Genomic DNA, 18,956 nt, shown 5'->3' with positions numbered 1-18,956 from the left:
ATTAAAAAAATAGTATTGTGAATAGTGATTCCACTTCCCTGCCTGAGCAGCCTAATACCAGCAGCTCCCATGAAGGAGTCTACATATCTGAAAGATCCAGGATTTTAAAACACTTTCCTCAACTTGCAGTTGTTGGTTTTCAGCTAAGTTTTTTCTATTTTTCTCCCTAAAATTTCTCAAAACCACTGTATGAATTTCTGTTTTCAGGAGACCAATTCACAAAATCCTAATATCTAACAGTGCTCCAAAAGCATTTGATGGTGAAAGAAATGACAACACATGGGCTCCAGTTCAGCCCTTCAGCTGTGTCTTTGCCAAATTGAAAATGTAGCTGAAAAACGTGAAAACAACCTTTTATTCAGTATTTTTCTATTTTCTCATGTTTACACTGCCATTTCTAGCTAGAAACTCCAGTTTCTTTTTTATTTATATAATGGTCTAATTACAAAAGGTCTCCAAAGGTATCCCTGTCAGAAGGATTCAGTCCAGGAATAAAGTTGTGCAATAGTTATTAGGTGCCACATCTTGTATTAGCGTCTTCCTCAGGATTGTCAAATCTGTCTCAGAATTGTGTCAGTTCTATCAGCAGAATCATCTGGCACTTTCCATGGTGTTTTCTTTGGAAGAAGTGGTCTTCTGAGTCCTTGAGAAGCAGAAAGAGGGATTATAATGTTTCGGCAACAGGAATTTGGCTTTTCTCCTAGTTAGGAGCTGACATTTCCATTTCTTTTTTGCCTTGCCATCATGTAAATTCACTGACTCATTCCCCTGCTCAAAGTGGGAGATGTGCTCTGTGTGCAGGGATGCAGGAGATGGGAGTTCAGATCTTTGACTGCTCAGGAGTATAGTAAACTTTCAGCAACACACTGGTGTTGCTTTGACTCTCCTGTCCCCTACACTGGCTGCATGAAAAGCTGTTTTCTTTAATCTAACAAAGGGGACTTTTAAAGTTATATAAGAGCTTAGAATGCTAAGAGGAGTGAGCTGCTTAGCATAATTCTTGGCCTGAGAGGTGCTTTTATTTTTTGTTTATCTCCTTTGATCTCAGAAAAGATGCTTTGTCACCAACTAACCTTTCCCTTTGCTAGTAAAAAGCTGCTGTAGAAATAACAACCAAAAAAAAAAAAAAAAAGATTTGCAAATATTACTGATATGCACTGTACAGTGTCCAGCTTCCAGTCATCTCTTTCCTGGTCTTAAGCTTGATTTTTCAAGGTCAGCTTGTTACATGTGCTACCTATTTGCATCAGGGGTACAGCTCAGTGCTGTGAAAGTTGTGTGAAAACCAGATGCAAAGGACAGGCTCAAATCGCAGTTAAATATGTGCCCACTGGAAATAAGTGGTCACTTCTCTTTCTGCATGGGGGACTTAGATATCAGAACCACTTTTAGTTGTCTCAATCACAGTGTTTGGTGTAGCTGTGCTTTTTAACAAAGCATATACTTAGACAAAAAGGAGCCATTGAAATACTTCTGCCTGTGCTAGCGTGAGGGAGCAGACATAGACCAAAAGTGCCTTCTGGTTTCACATAGCTACTACTATGCTGAAGTTATGCCTTTCCCTATTGCTGCTCCATTTCTCCTGGAAGACTGAAAAGCAATAAGCCACTTAACTGAAACCATCTCTCTAATCAACATGCAGTATTTAGGCTATCTAAAACATTCCACCATTAAAAACCCCCTTTGTTCTGGGTGTGGGATGGTGACAGCTGTTTGCTTCTTGTCTGTTCATAGTCTTTGTATTCCAGCCATGACATCAACTGTTATAATCTGTGAATGCAGCAATTTCATTTTACTTCAGACTTCTTTATCCAAAACAGGTGTTCACATGAAGAGAAGAAATTGTGCTCATTGCAGTGAAATTGTCAAAGGTCAAATCAGGTTTGAAGATGGCTCAAAGAAGCTTGTTTTTTTGTCCTCAAATGCAGTTTCATGCTGCTTGGTGTATATTGTTTGTACGCAGAATTCTACATTTTCCATGGAAGTGAGAGTTGGGAGTAATTTCATTTGCAGAACCCACAGGCTAGTCTTTTGCTAAATAACATTGCTCAGTGTGGTTCTGAAATCGCCTGCTGCTTTGCATCCTTTTTAAATGTTATGTGGTCTGTGACTCTTGTTTTGCAACAGGAGAGAATTCATGTAAAATCTGTCTTGAATTGATACAAACTTCATTCTTTCCTGGAGGTTACAGAGATGGGAAGCTGAAGCATTAACACTCCTTAGCATGGTTGCATGGCTCTGGAAGACAATGGATGTGTCTTTCACTTACAGTCTGGTGTCTCTATCTGCTCCCAAATGGTTCCACACCATGAGCTGCACTGGATGGAGTGCTGGACCTGTTTGAGTGCATTTCTTGGACTTGTTTTACCTTCTGGGGCCCGCATGTTACAAAGGACAGAAATCTTGATTCTAGAAACAATATTTATGCCTTTTATTTTATGGCTTGCTAATGTGAAAATTACAGCCTTTGCTGCAAAGGTATTTCAAGGTGGCATATACTTAGCCTTCTCAAAATTTCCCAGTTTAATTTTTTTTGGAAAACCAAAAAGGATTTAATTTTTTTAGGTGTGGAATAAACATGTAAGTTACTTTAAGAGAAAAAACCCCAAGGTATATAGGGTTTTCTTAAGATTCTTGACACTTCAAAATGTCAAACTGGAGAGTTGCCCATTCTCTCCTTCATCATCTCTACCTCTGTGCCCTTCAGAGTTTATTGTCTCAGGAATATCTAGTGAAACCTGATTCAACAGTAGCTATAAAAACAATTAGGAAAACAGACATTTTGGGAGACTTTAATTATGATGTAGCTGACTGAGGAGAGAAACCCTGTCTATTTACTAATTTCATCTTCAACTTTTGTGATATTCATGTACGGCTTTTGTCTCCTAACTTCCAAGATCACCCAAGGACTGATCTTAGATCTGTTCAGCCAGCCCATAGGATCCTTTGCCACCCTCCTGTGCAAGGCAGCGCTCCAGCTGCAGCAGTGTGGGGCTCCAAGTGGGCCACGGGCCAAATACCCAGCCTTGAGCAAGAGTCTGCAGCTTGCCCTGAGCATTGTGTTACTTTTGGTACTTCTTCAGAAATACCTAACCCTACTAATTCAGAGATAGCTCATACATGCCCATTCTAGCTGCAGTGGCCACAGTAGAGTGATATCTACTATGTTTCTCTATTTTTTTCTCTCCCTCTCTGTGATCCCCTGGCTTAAAATAGGTTAAGATTCTTGCATTAAAAATAGAAAGAAAAAAGCTATGTGCATGTCTGTATATTTTTGTTTATTAAAATAAATCAAATACAGACACATAATGAGGGTGAAACTACCTTGCTTTTTTAAGCTATTTTTCCCCTATGCTTTGCTGTCTAGTGAAACACAGTGAAATAGGCAAAAATGGGTTATATGTCTATGAAAAGATTTTGGTAATATTGTAAATCATAGGAATGAAGCTTATCTAGACATTTTCTTTGTAATCACTGAGATCTTCAGATAAAATTAGGGCCTTATTTCTATATCCTCACTTTTTTTGCAATTTTCAACTGTGATTTCCTCATTGTGCCTGTTCCCTCTTTGTCTGATTTAAATGGCAAATAGAAGCCTTGCTCTAATCGGTTGCTCATCCTATTTTTAATTTGCAGGAGCATTTTAATCCTTCTGAATTACAGAAGGGGCAAGCAATTCCATAAACCTGAATAATGAGATTTGTTAAGCATTTTTTCACCATGAAGATGTGAAACTGTATGCTGATTCCCAAACCTTGAGAGGTTCCTTCTAATAAAACATTTTAAATTCTTTTACTTCCCACCAAAATCAACTTAAGAGAAGGGATATGACATGATCTGGTTTGCCAAGATTGATTAAAGGACAATGTACAAGACATACCAGTTATTAAAAAATAGTATTTCAATTTTGAGATCAGGCACTGTAGGCAGTCTACTGTTTAATAATATATGTTGCATGGCTGCTTTTATTAAACATGGGAATAATAACAGATCTCTAATTCTCATTATGGACTTGAATGAACAGCAGTCAGCCTTGAAAGGTTATAAACAGACCTATTTGGATTACTTTACTTTTTTTTTCAAGAAAATGCAGATGTGATTTAACAGATTTAAATGCACAACATGGGTATCTGATCTGGATCTGAGAAACCACGAAAGATTTGCCAGGAGATGGAGTAAGTTTCCATTTGAGCAGGAAGTTGGGATAAAGCTAGCAGGATGAGGTTGCCACAGGTCTGAGCTGGATGTCCAGCCCATGCCTGCAGTGGAATGCTGAGAAGTCCTTCCAGTGCCTCTGGAAGAGCCTTCCAGTTCCTCCAGTCCTCTGACTCTTTTAGGCTGCTGTTTCCTGCTCATCCTGCCTCTGGCACCACCAGCAGGGACAGCACTGAGTCCTGGCATTTGTCATGCTGTTGCCCTGCCTCGTAATGATCCAGGAGGTTTTGCTGTTTGTGAACTGGTCCCCATCTTCCCTCCATCCAGTCTTTATTATATTTGTGACCTCTGGGCAGCTGCAGATGTGCTGTCCAAAAGAACATGTGGCCTATTTTTGTGTCAAGGGAATGACATCTGTTAATCTCAAATTTGCAAAATATCATCTCCAGAAAGAGTCCTGTACTGCAGCTTAAATTCAGTACTCTCAAATTCCTGCTGGCTTTGTTGTCTTTGCTGATGCCTTGAGGGTCCAAACCTTGGCAGCTGATGTTTTGTTTTTGATGTTCTGAACTATGTGCTTTGCCAGCCATCTAATGCCCTACTGTTCCTTCGAAGGCATCAGATGCTGCAACTTGAGAACCTACTACTTCTTCACTTTACTGTGTAGAATGATCAGTCTTCACCTTTGGTTGGCCTCCACTAGCACAGCAACATTATTCCTCTAGGCATCAAAAAGGTAATGAATGCCCTTCAGCTTCTTAATGCTTTTTCTTCCCTGTCTCAGTTACCTGCACCAGGCTACTACTCTTTGAGTTCCGTAGGTGATGTTGACACCAATGGAGGTAACCGTGACACTTCAATTATTAATGACCTCGGATCTGGATCTGATTTTCAAAAACTCAGGGATCCTGCAGCTTTTTTTTTTCCCCTCCATTTGTAGTTGTGAATTCTTTTTCATTCTAAAAATGAAGCCCACATCTTCTTCTGGGGAAAAGGCAGAGGAAGAACTGAGACCCTAATTTATGCACCTTTCAGGTTAGATTTGTGGAGTATATGGTAATTTTAAAAGCTTCAATCTTTAAGACCATCTAAGGACCTGGCATTTTTCTAAGTAATTTCTAAAAGTCAGGACCAGTCACATGCTATTAGAATTTGCATACCAGTATTAGATATTGCAAAATCTTTGAGCCTCTTTTGGATAATATTAAGTTTGTGTTTGGAAAGCACCCTTGTTCTGAATTTTGGAGTAGTGAATTTAAAAAAAAATACGTCTGATCTCCAAAATGAACTTTCCGTCTTCAACAGAATTCTTTCTTCCTTCAGTAAAGAATGAATTGTTATTCTAATCTTCTGTGTTAACTATTTGTTTACAGCATTTGGGTTGTGCATAGTTTAGAGGAGGTTCCTGACTTGTTGAAAAGGTTTTGTGCTCAGAGAACAAACTTCAGGCAGGGGGACAGGTAATGAGATCAGAAAGGCCACTGAGAGCTTTCAGCTTTGTAACATCAGCAAGTGTACGTTGTAACTTTGCCATATCAGCTTGGTAAGCAGCAGAGAGAAGATGCAAGTTCACATCCTGGCAAATAAAACAATTTAAGAAGAACATTAGTTCATTAATATTTTAATGCAGTTCTCAATAGTTTATGTGCAACACAATTCAGTTGTGTGGTCCTGGCTGCTTTCAGAGAGGTAGGCATTACTAGCTGTGTCAAACCTTTTTGTCTCCACTGCATACCACAGATCATTATGGGGGATCATAGCTTCAGGTGAGGTAACTTGATTCATTTATGCACAAACTGGGCAAGAAATCCATAAATATTTAAAACTGGAAATGTATATTTACCAGTGCAATATTGCATATTGAATTAGTTATCTGGTTTGCCTGCCAGCATTTCAAAGTTTGTGTTTAATTACCATGTTACCTAAGTCTGATGGCCAATCTGTTTAATGGATTCATACTGCTGCCCTTTCCTTCAGCTTCTCCTTAAGCTCTTCTGAGCTCCTTTTTGACACAAATGAATTGAAATCTTGTCAGCTTAGTGCACTGACAAATGAAAATAGGTGACTAATGTTGATTGTCTTTTGGTATTTCATACGCTGCTTGCCAAGAATGTCTTATGTACTGTGATCATTTAGAATCCTACAAACTCAGGGCAGTCATTTTTTTCAGACTGATTGCAGTCAGTTGACAAAGAATATCATCTTGAGCAGATGCTCACCAGTAGCCAATCCTTCTTTTAATTACTTAGCATAAGAAGAAAAAATTAAATAAGACACAGAGGACCATTTAGTCATATGGTCTGATGTCCTCTGTATCCCGTGTCATTAAATTTCACACATGTACAAGCAGTGAGAGCAGTAGCAGTAGTCTGCATTTGGCTAAAACCTGTCTTCCAGAAAGGCACCTTGTCCTGGTTGAGGGACATACAACCATTAAAAATTTCTTGGTGCCTTTATTAGCTGCTCCAGTGATGTGTTGTCACCTTAAAAAGAAAAATTTTGTGCTACATTTGAATTGCCTACATTTGTGCTACATTTGACTTCAGTTTCTACCACAGCTTCTTGTTATGCCATTCTCCACTAGATTAAAGAGCCCTTCAGAATCCAGTATTTTTTTTCTGCATCGAGGTACTTATATGCTGTAATCAAGTAAATCGTTTTGATATGATAAACAGATTGTGCTCTTTACATCTCACTTTGCAGTATTTTTCTTCAACTCTCAAATCACATTTTGAGCTTTTAATCTGCCCCCTTCTACTATTTTTCGATTTTTTTTTCAAAACATGGGCAGGAACACAGTATGCAAGATTGGTATAATCAGTGATCTATCCAGAGAGTTCTCTATGTTCCCTATTTCCTACACCCTTGATGCAGGTCAATCCTTCCTTTTAGCAACATCACAGTCAGTGTTTAGGATGAGCTGGTGACTATGGCCCCTAAATTGCTTCCAGTGAGTGCCATCACCCTCTCAGTGCACAACACCTACAATCCTTCAGGTTTATTACAGGGATTGTAACAGGGATTTAGCTACAGAAGATGTATTTTGTTTGACAAGATACAGTTTGCCGCTCAATTCAGACTCCTTCACTTGGTTGCTTGGCACCTTTGCCATCTTTTTCTTTTTGGGGTAATTTTCAGAGAAAAATACCCATTGAAAGAAGGTTCCTTTACTTTTTGTTGCTTTTTGTCATCAGTTGACTAGGCCTTTTTGTCATCAGTTGACTAGGCCTTGCCTAGTCAATTTAACATCTGCTTTAATGGTATCATGGGGCACCATGTTTTCTTTCAGACTTAAAATCTGAACCATCAGTATGCACATAACCAAACAAGCAATCTCATTGAAGAATGAATTTAGAGAAGTTTGATTAGACCTGGTCTTCATAAAAAAGACTGGAATTATTTCTATTAATTGCTTTGAAATATTTTTAAATGAAATGATTCTCCCTTTATTATTTAGGGTGCCAGTGTTGGCCTGTATTTTCTTCTCATTGCACCTGCCCATTTTTTGACTACTGGTATAAGATTAACACCCCTATGTAATATCACAAATCATGATTTTCACCTTTCTTAATTACTAGTGGGTTGGAGCAGTTCTTCATAATCCCCTTGAGATACATCTACTTGTTTCTTTTGTAGCACAGAAGTACTTATAGAACATGTTTACATTTTACACATCAGCACAAAACCACTTACGTGGGCTAGTACCATCACTAGGTTTCTTTTGTTCCTAACACACTTTAAATTTCCTATTTGTCTTCAGCTGTCACAACCATGGATATTTTTTCTTCCCTATTAAATTATTATTTTCTGATATGGTAACTTGCAATTTATAGCAACCGTAATTTATATAATTTCTCTTTGTTTTCCATTTGCTTTGTGATTGCCACCTTTGAAGTTTTATGGTAAAGTTACTGCTCTCTGTGATTGCAAAGTCAGTCTTTTGGCCATTTAATAGATGCTTTATGAGAGCCCCTGCTTTTGACATTCACACTAAATACGGTTTTTCTTGTCAGTTGTCTCTACTGTTATTCTCAGTTTGGGGAAATTAGCTCTTTGAAGCAGCAGAAATGCATAGTTTTGGTTGAGGCTGTCTTTCTTTTACCCGTGATGAATACAATCAGACCACAATTGCTTGTTCCCAGGCAACTACAAACTCTTAATTTAGCGATACCAATCCCTTTTGCTTATCAAAATGAGGTTCAAATACTTACCTCTTGCAGTGTAGGATATCTATTGGGCTGCAAAATTATCTTCTCCAATTGTACAAGTTATTAATGGCTTGGTAGAATCTGCTGTTAAGCTACAGAAGGGCTACACTTGTTTCCCAGCAAATAAGAAAAATTAGGATACTACTGTGAATAGATGTTCAATTCACATGTGAATATTTCACTACTTCCAAACATCTCTGTCAAATATTAATCATGATCCAATTTTAAGGGGAGGCATAACATTTTGGGGATATTGGTTGTTAATTTTTGGACACTTTCAGGCCTTCCTGTTACAACAGTGCTCAAAACCAAAGCTTGTTTACCTTTTTCTTTTAAAAGGTAGCAATTAGGAAGAAATTTATTTTAAGAGGCAGTAATTAGAAGGAAATCAAGGGACGAAGATTAAGAAGGCCTATGTTATGCTGTGCAGGGCACGTGTCCTGGAATGAACTGGAACAGCTCATTGAACACAACTCATCCAGAGCCCTTATAAAACTTGGTCTGTTGAGTTTGGAGAAGTAGAATGAGAGGGGACATCACTACAGCCTACAGATTACTCGTGTGGGGAAGCAGAGGGGAAGGCACCGATCTCTCCTCTGTGGTGACCAGCAACAGAGCCCGAGGGAATGGCCTGAAGTTGTGTCAAGGGAGGCTTAGGTTGGATATTAGAGAAAGGTTCTTCACCAGAGTGTTGTCAGGCACTGAACAGGCTCCTCAGGGAAGTGGTCACAGCACCAGCCTGACAGAGTTCAAGAAGCATTTGGACAGTACTCCTGGGCACATGGTGTGACTCTTGGGAACGTCCTGTGCAGTGAGCGGTAAGAGTTGGACTTGATGATCCCTGTGGATCCCTTCCAACTCAGAAGCTTCTGTGACTGTGTGACAAATCCCCTGGGCGGGCGGCGGTGGGCAGGACGCGCCCTGCTCAGGGCTGCCGGCCTGCCGGGGAGCCCGCAGCTCCGGCGGGGGCTTTGAGGCACCGGCTCAGGCTTTAGGGGCAGCGAAACAATCCCGTTGTCACAAGCAGCGGCTGCCACAACCCCTCGCTTTGGCAATGAAGGCAGCCCGGGGCCGTGGCCGGCCGTGCGCTCGCCCTGCCCCGCGGGAGGGGCGGCCCGGCCCGGCCCGGCCCGGCGCGGCGCTCCGAGGGTATTTATAGCGGCCCCGGCAGCCCGGGCACAGCGGAGGCTGCGGCAGCGGCCAGGGCACAGCGGGGCCGCCCCCGCTCCTCTCCGGTGCCAGCGCGACGCCGCGATGGAGGGTAAAGGCTGGGGACACTGCCCTTGTCCCTCCTGTGGCCCCGCTTCGGCCGGGCTGCGGGCGGAGGGGCTCGGCACAGGCTGCGGGGAGGGAAGCGGAGCGCTCTCTGCTCCGCTCGGCGCGTTTAACACTTCCCTCGTCCTGCGGGGCTCCTGCAGCCTCCCCATCGCCGGTAACCCCGGGCTTGGCGGGGAGAGGGGCCTCGGGGCAGGGGGAAAGGGCAGAGCCGGTTCGCAGCGCAGGTGCAGGGCTGCCTGCCTGCTGGGCATCCTCCTGTAACCTCCTTTTGTTACAGCGCGGCACAGCGTGGCCAGGATGGCTTAATAAGGTGCAGACTTTGCAACAGTTGTCATAAAAACATTGCAGAGCAGTGTTTTTTGTTGAAATAAGTGATCTTTAAAGAGTGGTGCCTTTAATTGAAATTTTTAATTTTTTTTCATCAGGCGCCAGAATAACATAGTGATATACAGCAATATAGGGATTTGCTTTGGAACAAAAGGTCTCAGTAAGGGAGAAGTTAATCCTGTTTTGTAAAGGTGTTATCAAGTTCTTTGCCCGCATGAAGAGGAAGGCCTTGCATCATTAATGAAAAGTGAACGTTGACCATGTATTTATAAAAGTTGGGACTGTGGATGAAGTATGGCTAATACAAAACACTGCCGGAGGAGCTTAGAAATTGCAGAGATTAAAAAATTAAGAAAGGAGGAAGTCCTTGGTGTTGTGAATGGAAGCTGATTGCTAAGTCAGAAAATAGAAAAAGTGTTTGCAGATGGCTCTCCCCCTCTCCCACAAGATCAATATTCTTGATAAGAATTTCTTAACTTATCTCAAGTTGTAACTCTCTTATGAAAACCATCAAAATAGACTTGAGACCTAATAAATTTCTTTTATATTTTACCCTAAACATGGATGAAACAGTGAAAAAGCTTTTATTCCGAGGTTGAGAAGTCTCTTGCATCCGTGGGTCATCCAAATTATTAGCACAATATTAGTTAAAAAAATCTCTGAATAAAATAATATTTTTGAAAGAAAACTGCATAAACTTAATATTTTAAAAACAGTGGATCCCCTTTTTCTTTATTTGATGTAAATTGAAGGAGCATTGTAAAGTTACATGATGGTTCTTGTGTGTAGTAAGTATGTTCTGGTGCCTGTAGTAGTTTCAGGCTGTACTGTAAGGACAGCTGTACTATGTGAGTAGCAGGGGTAGTACTGTATGAGTGACAGCAGCTCCCAAAGTCATTTGCTTCAGATGCAGCTTATATTTATGTCCACTGCCAAAACAACTGCAAAGATATGCTGCCAGCAGTCACTAAGATTGAGATCCTGGTGGTTTAGCTGGGTAGTAATGTTCTTGTTCAAATTTTGCCTGCTGTATGCTACCAAAAATACTAATTTCTTTCCTAGTTTCCTTCCAAAACTATTGGCTTTGGCTGGTAAGACAGAATGTGTCTAATGGTAATGTGATCTCCACCCTTGTTGCTGCAGGTTTTCCAGTCTCACCTTATTCATGAGTAGCATCTGTTCTTTCTTTGCACTTTCCCTCTCATGAGGAATCCTTTACTCTCAAAGACCTCTCTTTCCTTTGTCTTCAGTGATTTGCTGTGTTTTCTGCCAGGTTCTATCTGGTGAATGAGCTTCTCCCAAGTGGGATGGTGAATGAGGTTAGGCTACTTTGTAGCCTTCTCTAGAAGCTCAAATTACTGTAGAAATTTGGCTTTGTGGTTCTTGAGGTTGTACAACTTTGCTGCCTGCTGAAATATTTTTTTTTCATAAGCAAATGTGAGTTCATTGTTAAAACTAGACCTTCTGAGCTGATCAGTGCAGTTCTCCTTTCAGTACTGATATTATGGGCTCTTAGCTTTTACAGTCCTATTGGAAAGCATCTGGGAGAGAGGCTTAAGGCACCTGCCTGTTGCAGCACTAGCATTGGGTTTGCTTGCACAGCTGGAGCAGCTGGAAAAGTGGAGTGGAGACTTGAATGTGCAGAGAGTTAACACTTGCAGAAGCTGCTGGGGTGAGCACAGCGGGAGCACTCTGAGGAGTGGCACTCTGGAGTCTTTTCCTTGTGTATTTTTTTTTCCCTTTTTAAAACCTCCTCAATGTATCTGAAAGTGACCATTTGAATTTCATCTTGCTGATTGCTAGTTGAGCCTAATTTCTCTCAGATATCACCACTGTCCACAGGGGAAGCATTAATGACTATGCAGAGGATTTTTTTTTTTTGGCTATGCTTTCATTCACACAAAAGACAGCAAAATCCCATTAATGAGAGGGGGCCAAGTTGTAAATTCCTACTCCTAGCTGCAGAAAGGGATCTTCACTGCATATATACTTCAGTCATTTGGCATCAGGGTAGTTTTCCAAGGTTGATTTGGCATGGAGAAAGCTTGGCAAATTCTGTATTTGGAGAAAAAAAAGTAGGTGAGCTGTTTTCTCTGGGGCATAAGACTCAGTGTGCTAAGCAGAGTTTCCAGCAGGTTGCTAGCTCATCAACAGAGTCAGAGCTGGCAATCACAAGAGGAAGGGAGCAGCCAGCATTTGTGCAATATTCTGCCTTTAAACTTCTGAATTGCTGGTGGCTCAGCAATGTATGAATGGGGAGTTATGTGGTTTTATGCCACCAGCAGACCGGGGAGGTGAGCTGGCAAACATTTTGTGTAAGGTGTTGCCATGTTGCCATCTCAAGCAGCTGTAATGTGAAGCATGGTGAACCACCCTGGGAGTTAGGGAGACTTTAAGGCGCTGGTAATGTGACACTCAGGTTAGTATTTTGGTCAGAGCGGAGGGATAGGATCTCTCCTGTGTCTTAAAATCTGATCTGATAAAAGAGGTACTTGGATCTTTCCTAATATCACTTCATCAAAGGAAGGGAGACATCATTTTGCAAGAAATGAAGCTTGCATCAAATAAAGCCATTTTGTGTGAGTGCATTCGTGGTGCTTTAAAATTAATAAGAATTTTCTTGGCAGTTAATGAACATTTAGTGAAGAAGCTTAATTTGACATTTGAGAAGTTCAATAAATAACTTTTCTTTCTTGATTAAGGCGTCTTTTAAACTGTCACTTATACAACCAGGAATTGTCACTTTTTAATGCATTATGAGATCTTCTTGCATATTGATTCAGCTATTATTGCCTATTAAACAGTTTAGATTTCGTTTGCCTTAATTTCCCTGCTCTTGACTATTTTAAGCTGCCTGCTTCTTTAAAGATCATTTCTATTTGCATAAGCATTTATTACGTATTCAAGACAGAAAAAATGGACACACTGAAGTACATGTCTGTATTTCTGACTTCCTCCTACTCTGTGGTCTAGTTTGAAATAGTTTTTCATGCTTATCCCAGATGTTTACCTCTTCAAGCTTTGCAGAAATCAGAAGTTAGATTTCTTGTGGCTTTTTTTGCTTTGTCTCATGTCACAAGCTGCAGAGGTTGTAGGAAGCAGTTGTTGAAAGCATTGATAAGTCCAGGATACTCATCAGGACATGGCTAAGTTTGGGCCACTTCCCCCCTTTTGTTCTCCCATCTGTGCACACAAGTAATCTTATTTTAGCATTACTGGGCTTTATACATATGCAATGAGGGAATAATAAATTGAAAAGGCAAATTGTTCTTGCCTTGTAGCGCATCAGTAGTGGTTATTTCTGTTAATAATTATTGTCAGGCCTCATCTAAGGGTAATAAAAGGTGTCTTTGACCTGATTCAAATGTAAGAATGTCCATCTCTGTTACCATTTCTTGAGTATATGTGATCTTTATTTTTTTAATGAAAAATGTGTCAAGTGTCAGCAAATAGAATTGTCTTTCAAAGTAAAAGACACCAGACCAGAAGCTTTTCAGTCTCATGAATGTCACGAGAAAGGTGGTTCTTAGTGACCACAGTCTTTTGTCAGCAAAGTAGCAATGACTCTACAAAGTGGTTGGTTAAATCTAGATAATTTGGAAATGCTTGTGTCTCTAAAGCTTAGCTATCTCTGCCCTATGTCACATCTCATCTTACGTATGCTGAAAAGCCTTATAAATATGATCTTGTCCATTGGCAAATGTCAGGGTTTCAACAGGAAATCTTGTCTTTAAGTGGCTTGGCATCCCTCTGCTGGTTACACTGCAAGACAGCTTGCAGGGTCTGACTGAGCTGCTTAAACTAATTTTTCGCAAGCAGCCCTACTCCATTGTTCAGGGATTACTGAGCCCTCTTTGGGGCCAATATATCACGTTAAAAAGCTCTGGCACCGGCCTGAAGGGGAAAGAGCAGGTGACAAATGCTGTATGTACCTGGTATTTGGTTGCAGTGCTAATGCTGAGGTCAAATGACTGATTTAAGTTTTGGCATGGTCCCAACAAACAAACCCCAAACAAAATAAGGTATCCATTTTCTGGGATCAGTCAGACTACAGGCAGTGTGGTGACTCTCTTTGTGTCTCTTTCAGCTTGCCATTGCTGAGCCCTAGTGTGCACAGCAGGATCAGATCTGGGCTTCCACCAGGCACCATCCAGACTGATGCTCTAGAAAAGGACTGCTAGGGTCTTCTGCTGGCCCCTGCCAGTGCCATGCAGCAGCCTGGCCTCTTGCAGCTCAGGAGTGTTTTCCCAAAATCAGGTAGTAAACCCACGGTGGGCGCAACCTGAAATGGTGTGTCCAGAGCCCTGCTGGGTCCCTCGTCTGTGTGACCAATCTCTGCTGCTGTGACCAGCAGGGTTATAACAGCCTGGGCAAGGCAGCTTGCTCCATTTTGAAAGTGCATTGAGCTACTTTAAACTACTTTTACATTGAATTGATAGGCTAATAAATTATGGATATCTATGTAGGAACCAGTTCAGAGAACCTAGTGGTCTGGAAAGTTACATTCTGATTCACTATGCACTAGCTTCCCCATGCTAGTAAAGAAGGGCATATCTCAGAGTTATGTTGTAGGCATGAGTTATTGAACAGCAGCTGGAAATCCTTTGTAGGAAGCAAAAAATATGGAAGTGTTTATGATATGAAAAAGTGAGAGGAAAATACTTGTTTTGACTGTAACTTGAATGTGCAGGTAAAACTTCGGAAAATGAAATTTAGACTTTTCATCTATTTCTACATTTTAACTTGCACTGAATCCCATTAAACTCAGTTTTGGTAAATTACTGCCTTCTTAGTTGATTTTTGAAAGACTGGAGTTAAAAGTTGATTTTATATTATGATTAAAAATATCGTTCTTGCATGAAATTGCATGCTGTCAGGAACCCTTTTAAAACAAGTTGTAGAACTTCCATTTGGATAAAAAAACTATTTGTGTTTTCATTTAATCCTTTTTTTTTTTCTACTGGACCATAAAAGTGTCAGGGATTCTGCATGTTCTATGTGGGTCACACCTGTATTCATCATTTCTGTTTGAACTCAGCCTCCTGAAGTTAACTCTTCTCTTAACTCAAACACAGTGGTTTGATTGAATGTTGCAGTTTCAGTCACTTTTCCACTGAAAAAGGAACATTCATTAGATGTTCACCATCAATACACAACTTTTAATTAAAATGAAAAGAGTTCTGTTTCTCAGATACTTCCTACACTGTTAGCAGGTGTTAAGTGTTAGAACAGGTGAGAAGGAATCTCACTGGGGTCAGGGAGTTGGGATTTCCATTTCGTAGTTGGCATTTGCCGTTTCTCAGTTTTGCAGCAAGGTGAATTCCAATTCTCCACAGCCTTTCTTCCTAATTGGAAATGTTACAGCACAAATCATTCCTACACTTATTGGTTAGGGCATTGCAGAGTTGTTCTGAAAAATTAACATCAGTTCCCAAGGACTGGCTGCATAAAAATGTCTGAATCTTATATTTTAACTTTTACTTGCCCTTTTCTTTTTTTTTTTTTAAGCAAATCCCGCCTAGGACAGCACAACAATGACATGTTTTGAGCATTTGACTAGAAAGAGTCCCTCCTCAGAACTCAGGAAGTACCAGTGAAAGCAGGACCTCTGTCCTAGCATGGTCCTCACATTCCCTGTCAGATATTCATCTCTGTCTCTCCTCATTTCATTCTCCCAACCCTTTCTTTAGGAAAGGGAAATTCAGGTGTGGGATGGAGAATAGGATCCATTTGTAGTGCTGTTGCTGTTCAGTGCTAGCAGTGAGCTCAATGAGTCTATTCAGGGGTTTTGGAGCCCAGACACAAGCACTTTGTTTTCCTTGGGTCCTTCTCTATAAAGGTCACATTTGCCTTTTCACAGTCAGAGGATTCCTGTGTGGGGGTGCTGTTGCTGGCCTTCTGAGGGGAAGTACCCAACTTGTTCTCTATCCACAGGCCTGGTCCATAAATCTGCAAAACAAGAATATGTAATATAGGGGGAATTGCATAAGCCCTACCATACACGTGCCTACTCCTTTTTTCCCTATGGATAGCTTTTCCAGGGCAACAAGTAATTTTATATACTGGATTTTAAGAAAACTGCATTTCCTTTACTTGGTGACAGGCCTGGGAAATCAGTTTATGAAGAAACAATATATTTTTGCCCTAAGACTGGAGTGGTTTTACTTTATTCATATGTACAGAGAGCAGTGATTAAAGAAACAGAAGTTGCTTTAAAGATTGTTTATACCAAGGGACTCAAATAGCTGCATAGTGTGGGACAAGTATGTTTTAATGCTTTGATACATGATCTGGCACCACAGTAATTCATGAAACATGGTGGAGTCTTGATACTGAAGGCACTTATTTCTTTTGCTGGACACACTGAAAGAAGACCCGTGACTAGATCATACAGAATGAGAAATTTAATTTTTTTTTTTTTGCTGATTAATGCTGGCAATTACTACTGCATTTGTTGCAGAGTAGAAATAGGCCTTTGGTCAAAGCCAGATTTTTGCATTCCCTCAAATAGTCAGTGGGCCTAATACAGTATAAACTGAACAGGATTTGGCTCTGGCATTCAAGCATACTCTACTCTTTCACAAGAACTCCCTTCTGTTTCCTCATTCACCTTGTGAGCAGTAAATCTTTTTGATAATTTCATGCTACTCTCCCAAATATTGTTAGAATGGGCCAAGTACAATGCTTCAGTTTCTTTTTATAGTGCAAGGATTGAGCAGTCAAATATAGAAACTGATGAAGCTTTTAAAATATATGTAGTACTTACGTAAAGATATAGAAACATCTGAAAAAATGTTTATTTTTTTCCTGTACATTATTCCAACTCCAATTAATTTATGTTTGCTGCTGGGAAAATAATATTGATCATAAAAGTGAAATGCTGGTTGGAAATACTTAGGCTTCTGTAATAGAATATTTCTTTCAGGATGAAATATGAGAATTATGTGCTTGATTTTGCTGCTGCTGAAGCCAGTGGCTGAATGCCCAATTGCCTTCAACTGGAGCAGAATTGAGTCTTCTCTTTTGCAGAAAAATATCTTTAACAGTCAGTAATTCTTAATCTCTCTGTTAAAGCACTTCCATTTGCTAAATTTTTAGTTCTGTTTCAAGCCTGGAGGCATTTGGCTGAAATTGTATTTGATGTATTTTCTGGAAGTCTGTTTTCTGAGTCTGCTTCAGAGTATGTTCCTGTATTCTCAAATAGGAAAGAACATATTTATTACAGTCACATCTCTAGATGGTTTCCCTATCATATTTGAAAACAAAAGAGGTGTATGTGACAAGATGCTGTTTCTATGAAGTGGGCTCTCCCACTTCAAGGAAAGTGATGTTCCTTTAGTGCAATCTCATGCATCTGACACAGATATATAAAAGGCTCAAAATTTTTGGAAAATAATGTGAGCATTTGATGAATAATTTTTTTTTTTTAAAGACACAGTATGTATCATCAGCATAGTGTGTGTTTTTTAGCTTGGATGCTGAGCTCTGACAATGTGTTAAAGGCATCTATTCAATTGTAACATAGAAAGTGAACTGGAATATTTCTGGAGGTTTATCTATCTAAAGCATAATAAATTGATCATTGGCTTCTTTAAAAAATGTGATAAAAAGAAAAAATATTGTGGAATTTCAGATGTTTATCATCTACTTAGTTTTCCTCTTCAGGGTTTTACTGCAACCAAGAGGACACACATTAATTTTTTGATAGGGAAGAGTTTGATCATCTCATAAGGACTCCAGAAGTTGGATAACTACAAGTAGAAGATTAAGTATCATCAATTGCAGAAAGATCATGAGGGATGAGAAGAGTGTATGTATCCAGTAGTGGTTTCTGAAACCTGAAGACTATCTTAGAGAAATGTGTGTGCTTGGGGCTTGATTTAACACCTGATTGTCAAGTAATTGCTAAATTATGAAGTTTCTGCTAATTTCAGGTAATGGTTTTATGGTATATTCCAGGGCAGAATTTGCAACAAATTCAGATTGAAATTATAAGTGATAACCAAAAAAATTATTGAGGAAGTGGTAAATAATTGCAAGGAGTATTATTCCATGAATTAAAATATGGGCGGAGTTACAAACTCTTTGCTGGAGCTTTGCACAGGTGAAATGCTGTTGAAATGAAGTCTGTCTTCCATCTCTTCCTTCTAAGCTCTTTGCTTTGCCTTTTTTTCATAGACTGTGCCCAAGTTCTGAAACAGATGTGGGGATTAAGAGTAGACCATCAAAAATTTTCCAGATCATATCTTCCTCAGGATCCACAAAGCATCCTAGGGAGACTGTAAAACTGTGTGTAGAGGGGAACAGACCTGCTTCAAACAGGAAGCTGTTACATCTATGACTCGGTTCCCTAAAGACCTGGTAGAAAAAGTAATGTAAAGTTCTGCTGTTGCAGAATTCCTGCAAAAAGATCATTGTAAAGCGATGGAAATATTAGTATCTTATCTCTGTGCAAAAGTGACAGGAATAGGGCTAAGGGAGTTACCAATAGAAATCTTTTTCACAACTCTGCTTCTAGCAGAGAGTTTATGGAGAACCAAAAAATCCCAAACCAAACCAATAAACAACAACAAAAATACCCCAAACCAACAAAAAAAAAGGAGTTAAAGAGTTAGTGAGTTCTCTTGCTCTGCCATCAATTCTGCTTGTAACCAAAGGAAGTATCAATATCTGTGCTCTGCACTAGATATTAATCTCCCATGGAGTTCTTTTTTAGATCCTGTCCTATTTTTCATAGAAACAAAACACCTTTGGCATACATAGAGATCATAGACTCTCCAGGTGATGTAAAGATTAAAATTCTTTTTTGTATTTATATTAAACTCTAAATAGTACTTGTGGCAGCTATTTATGCATCAAATAACTAAGTCTCAACACAAAATTAGTCTCTGTTCTCTCTGCCCAAAGCCCTGATGCCTTCAATTTCCTGGTGATACCCAGAGTTTTAAATCTTCTAAAGTTGACCTACTAGCTTGTGTTTCCAGAGAT

At 39.9% G+C, this 18,956-nt stretch overlaps 1 protein-coding gene across 2 annotated transcripts in view; it reads left to right on the top strand.

The window, feature by feature from the left end:
• GADL1 (glutamate decarboxylase like 1) overlaps positions 1-18,956 on the top strand; it is a 112,704-nt gene that overhangs the window by 21,115 nt on the left and 72,633 nt on the right. Inside the window, exon 1 of one of the 2 annotated variants that reach the window (XM_036407052.2) lies at positions 9,469-9,624. The exons of the other annotated variant lie outside the window; for it this stretch is intronic. Within the exon in view, the coding sequence (XP_036262945.1) occupies positions 9,618-9,624 (7 nt within the window). The 5' untranslated portion in view covers positions 9,469-9,617. Of the gene's footprint in view, positions 1-9,468; positions 9,625-18,956 lie in introns of those variants that run through there. 2 annotated transcript variants of the gene reach the window in all.

Source organism: Molothrus ater, chromosome 1, assembly GCF_012460135.2.
Source record: "Molothrus ater isolate BHLD 08-10-18 breed brown headed cowbird chromosome 1, BPBGC_Mater_1.1, whole genome shotgun sequence".
NCBI classification, from domain to species: domain Eukaryota; kingdom Metazoa; phylum Chordata; class Aves; order Passeriformes; family Icteridae; genus Molothrus; species Molothrus ater.
Note: the sequence above shows the minus strand (reverse complement) of the source record. Positions and strands in the feature narration are given on the sequence as shown.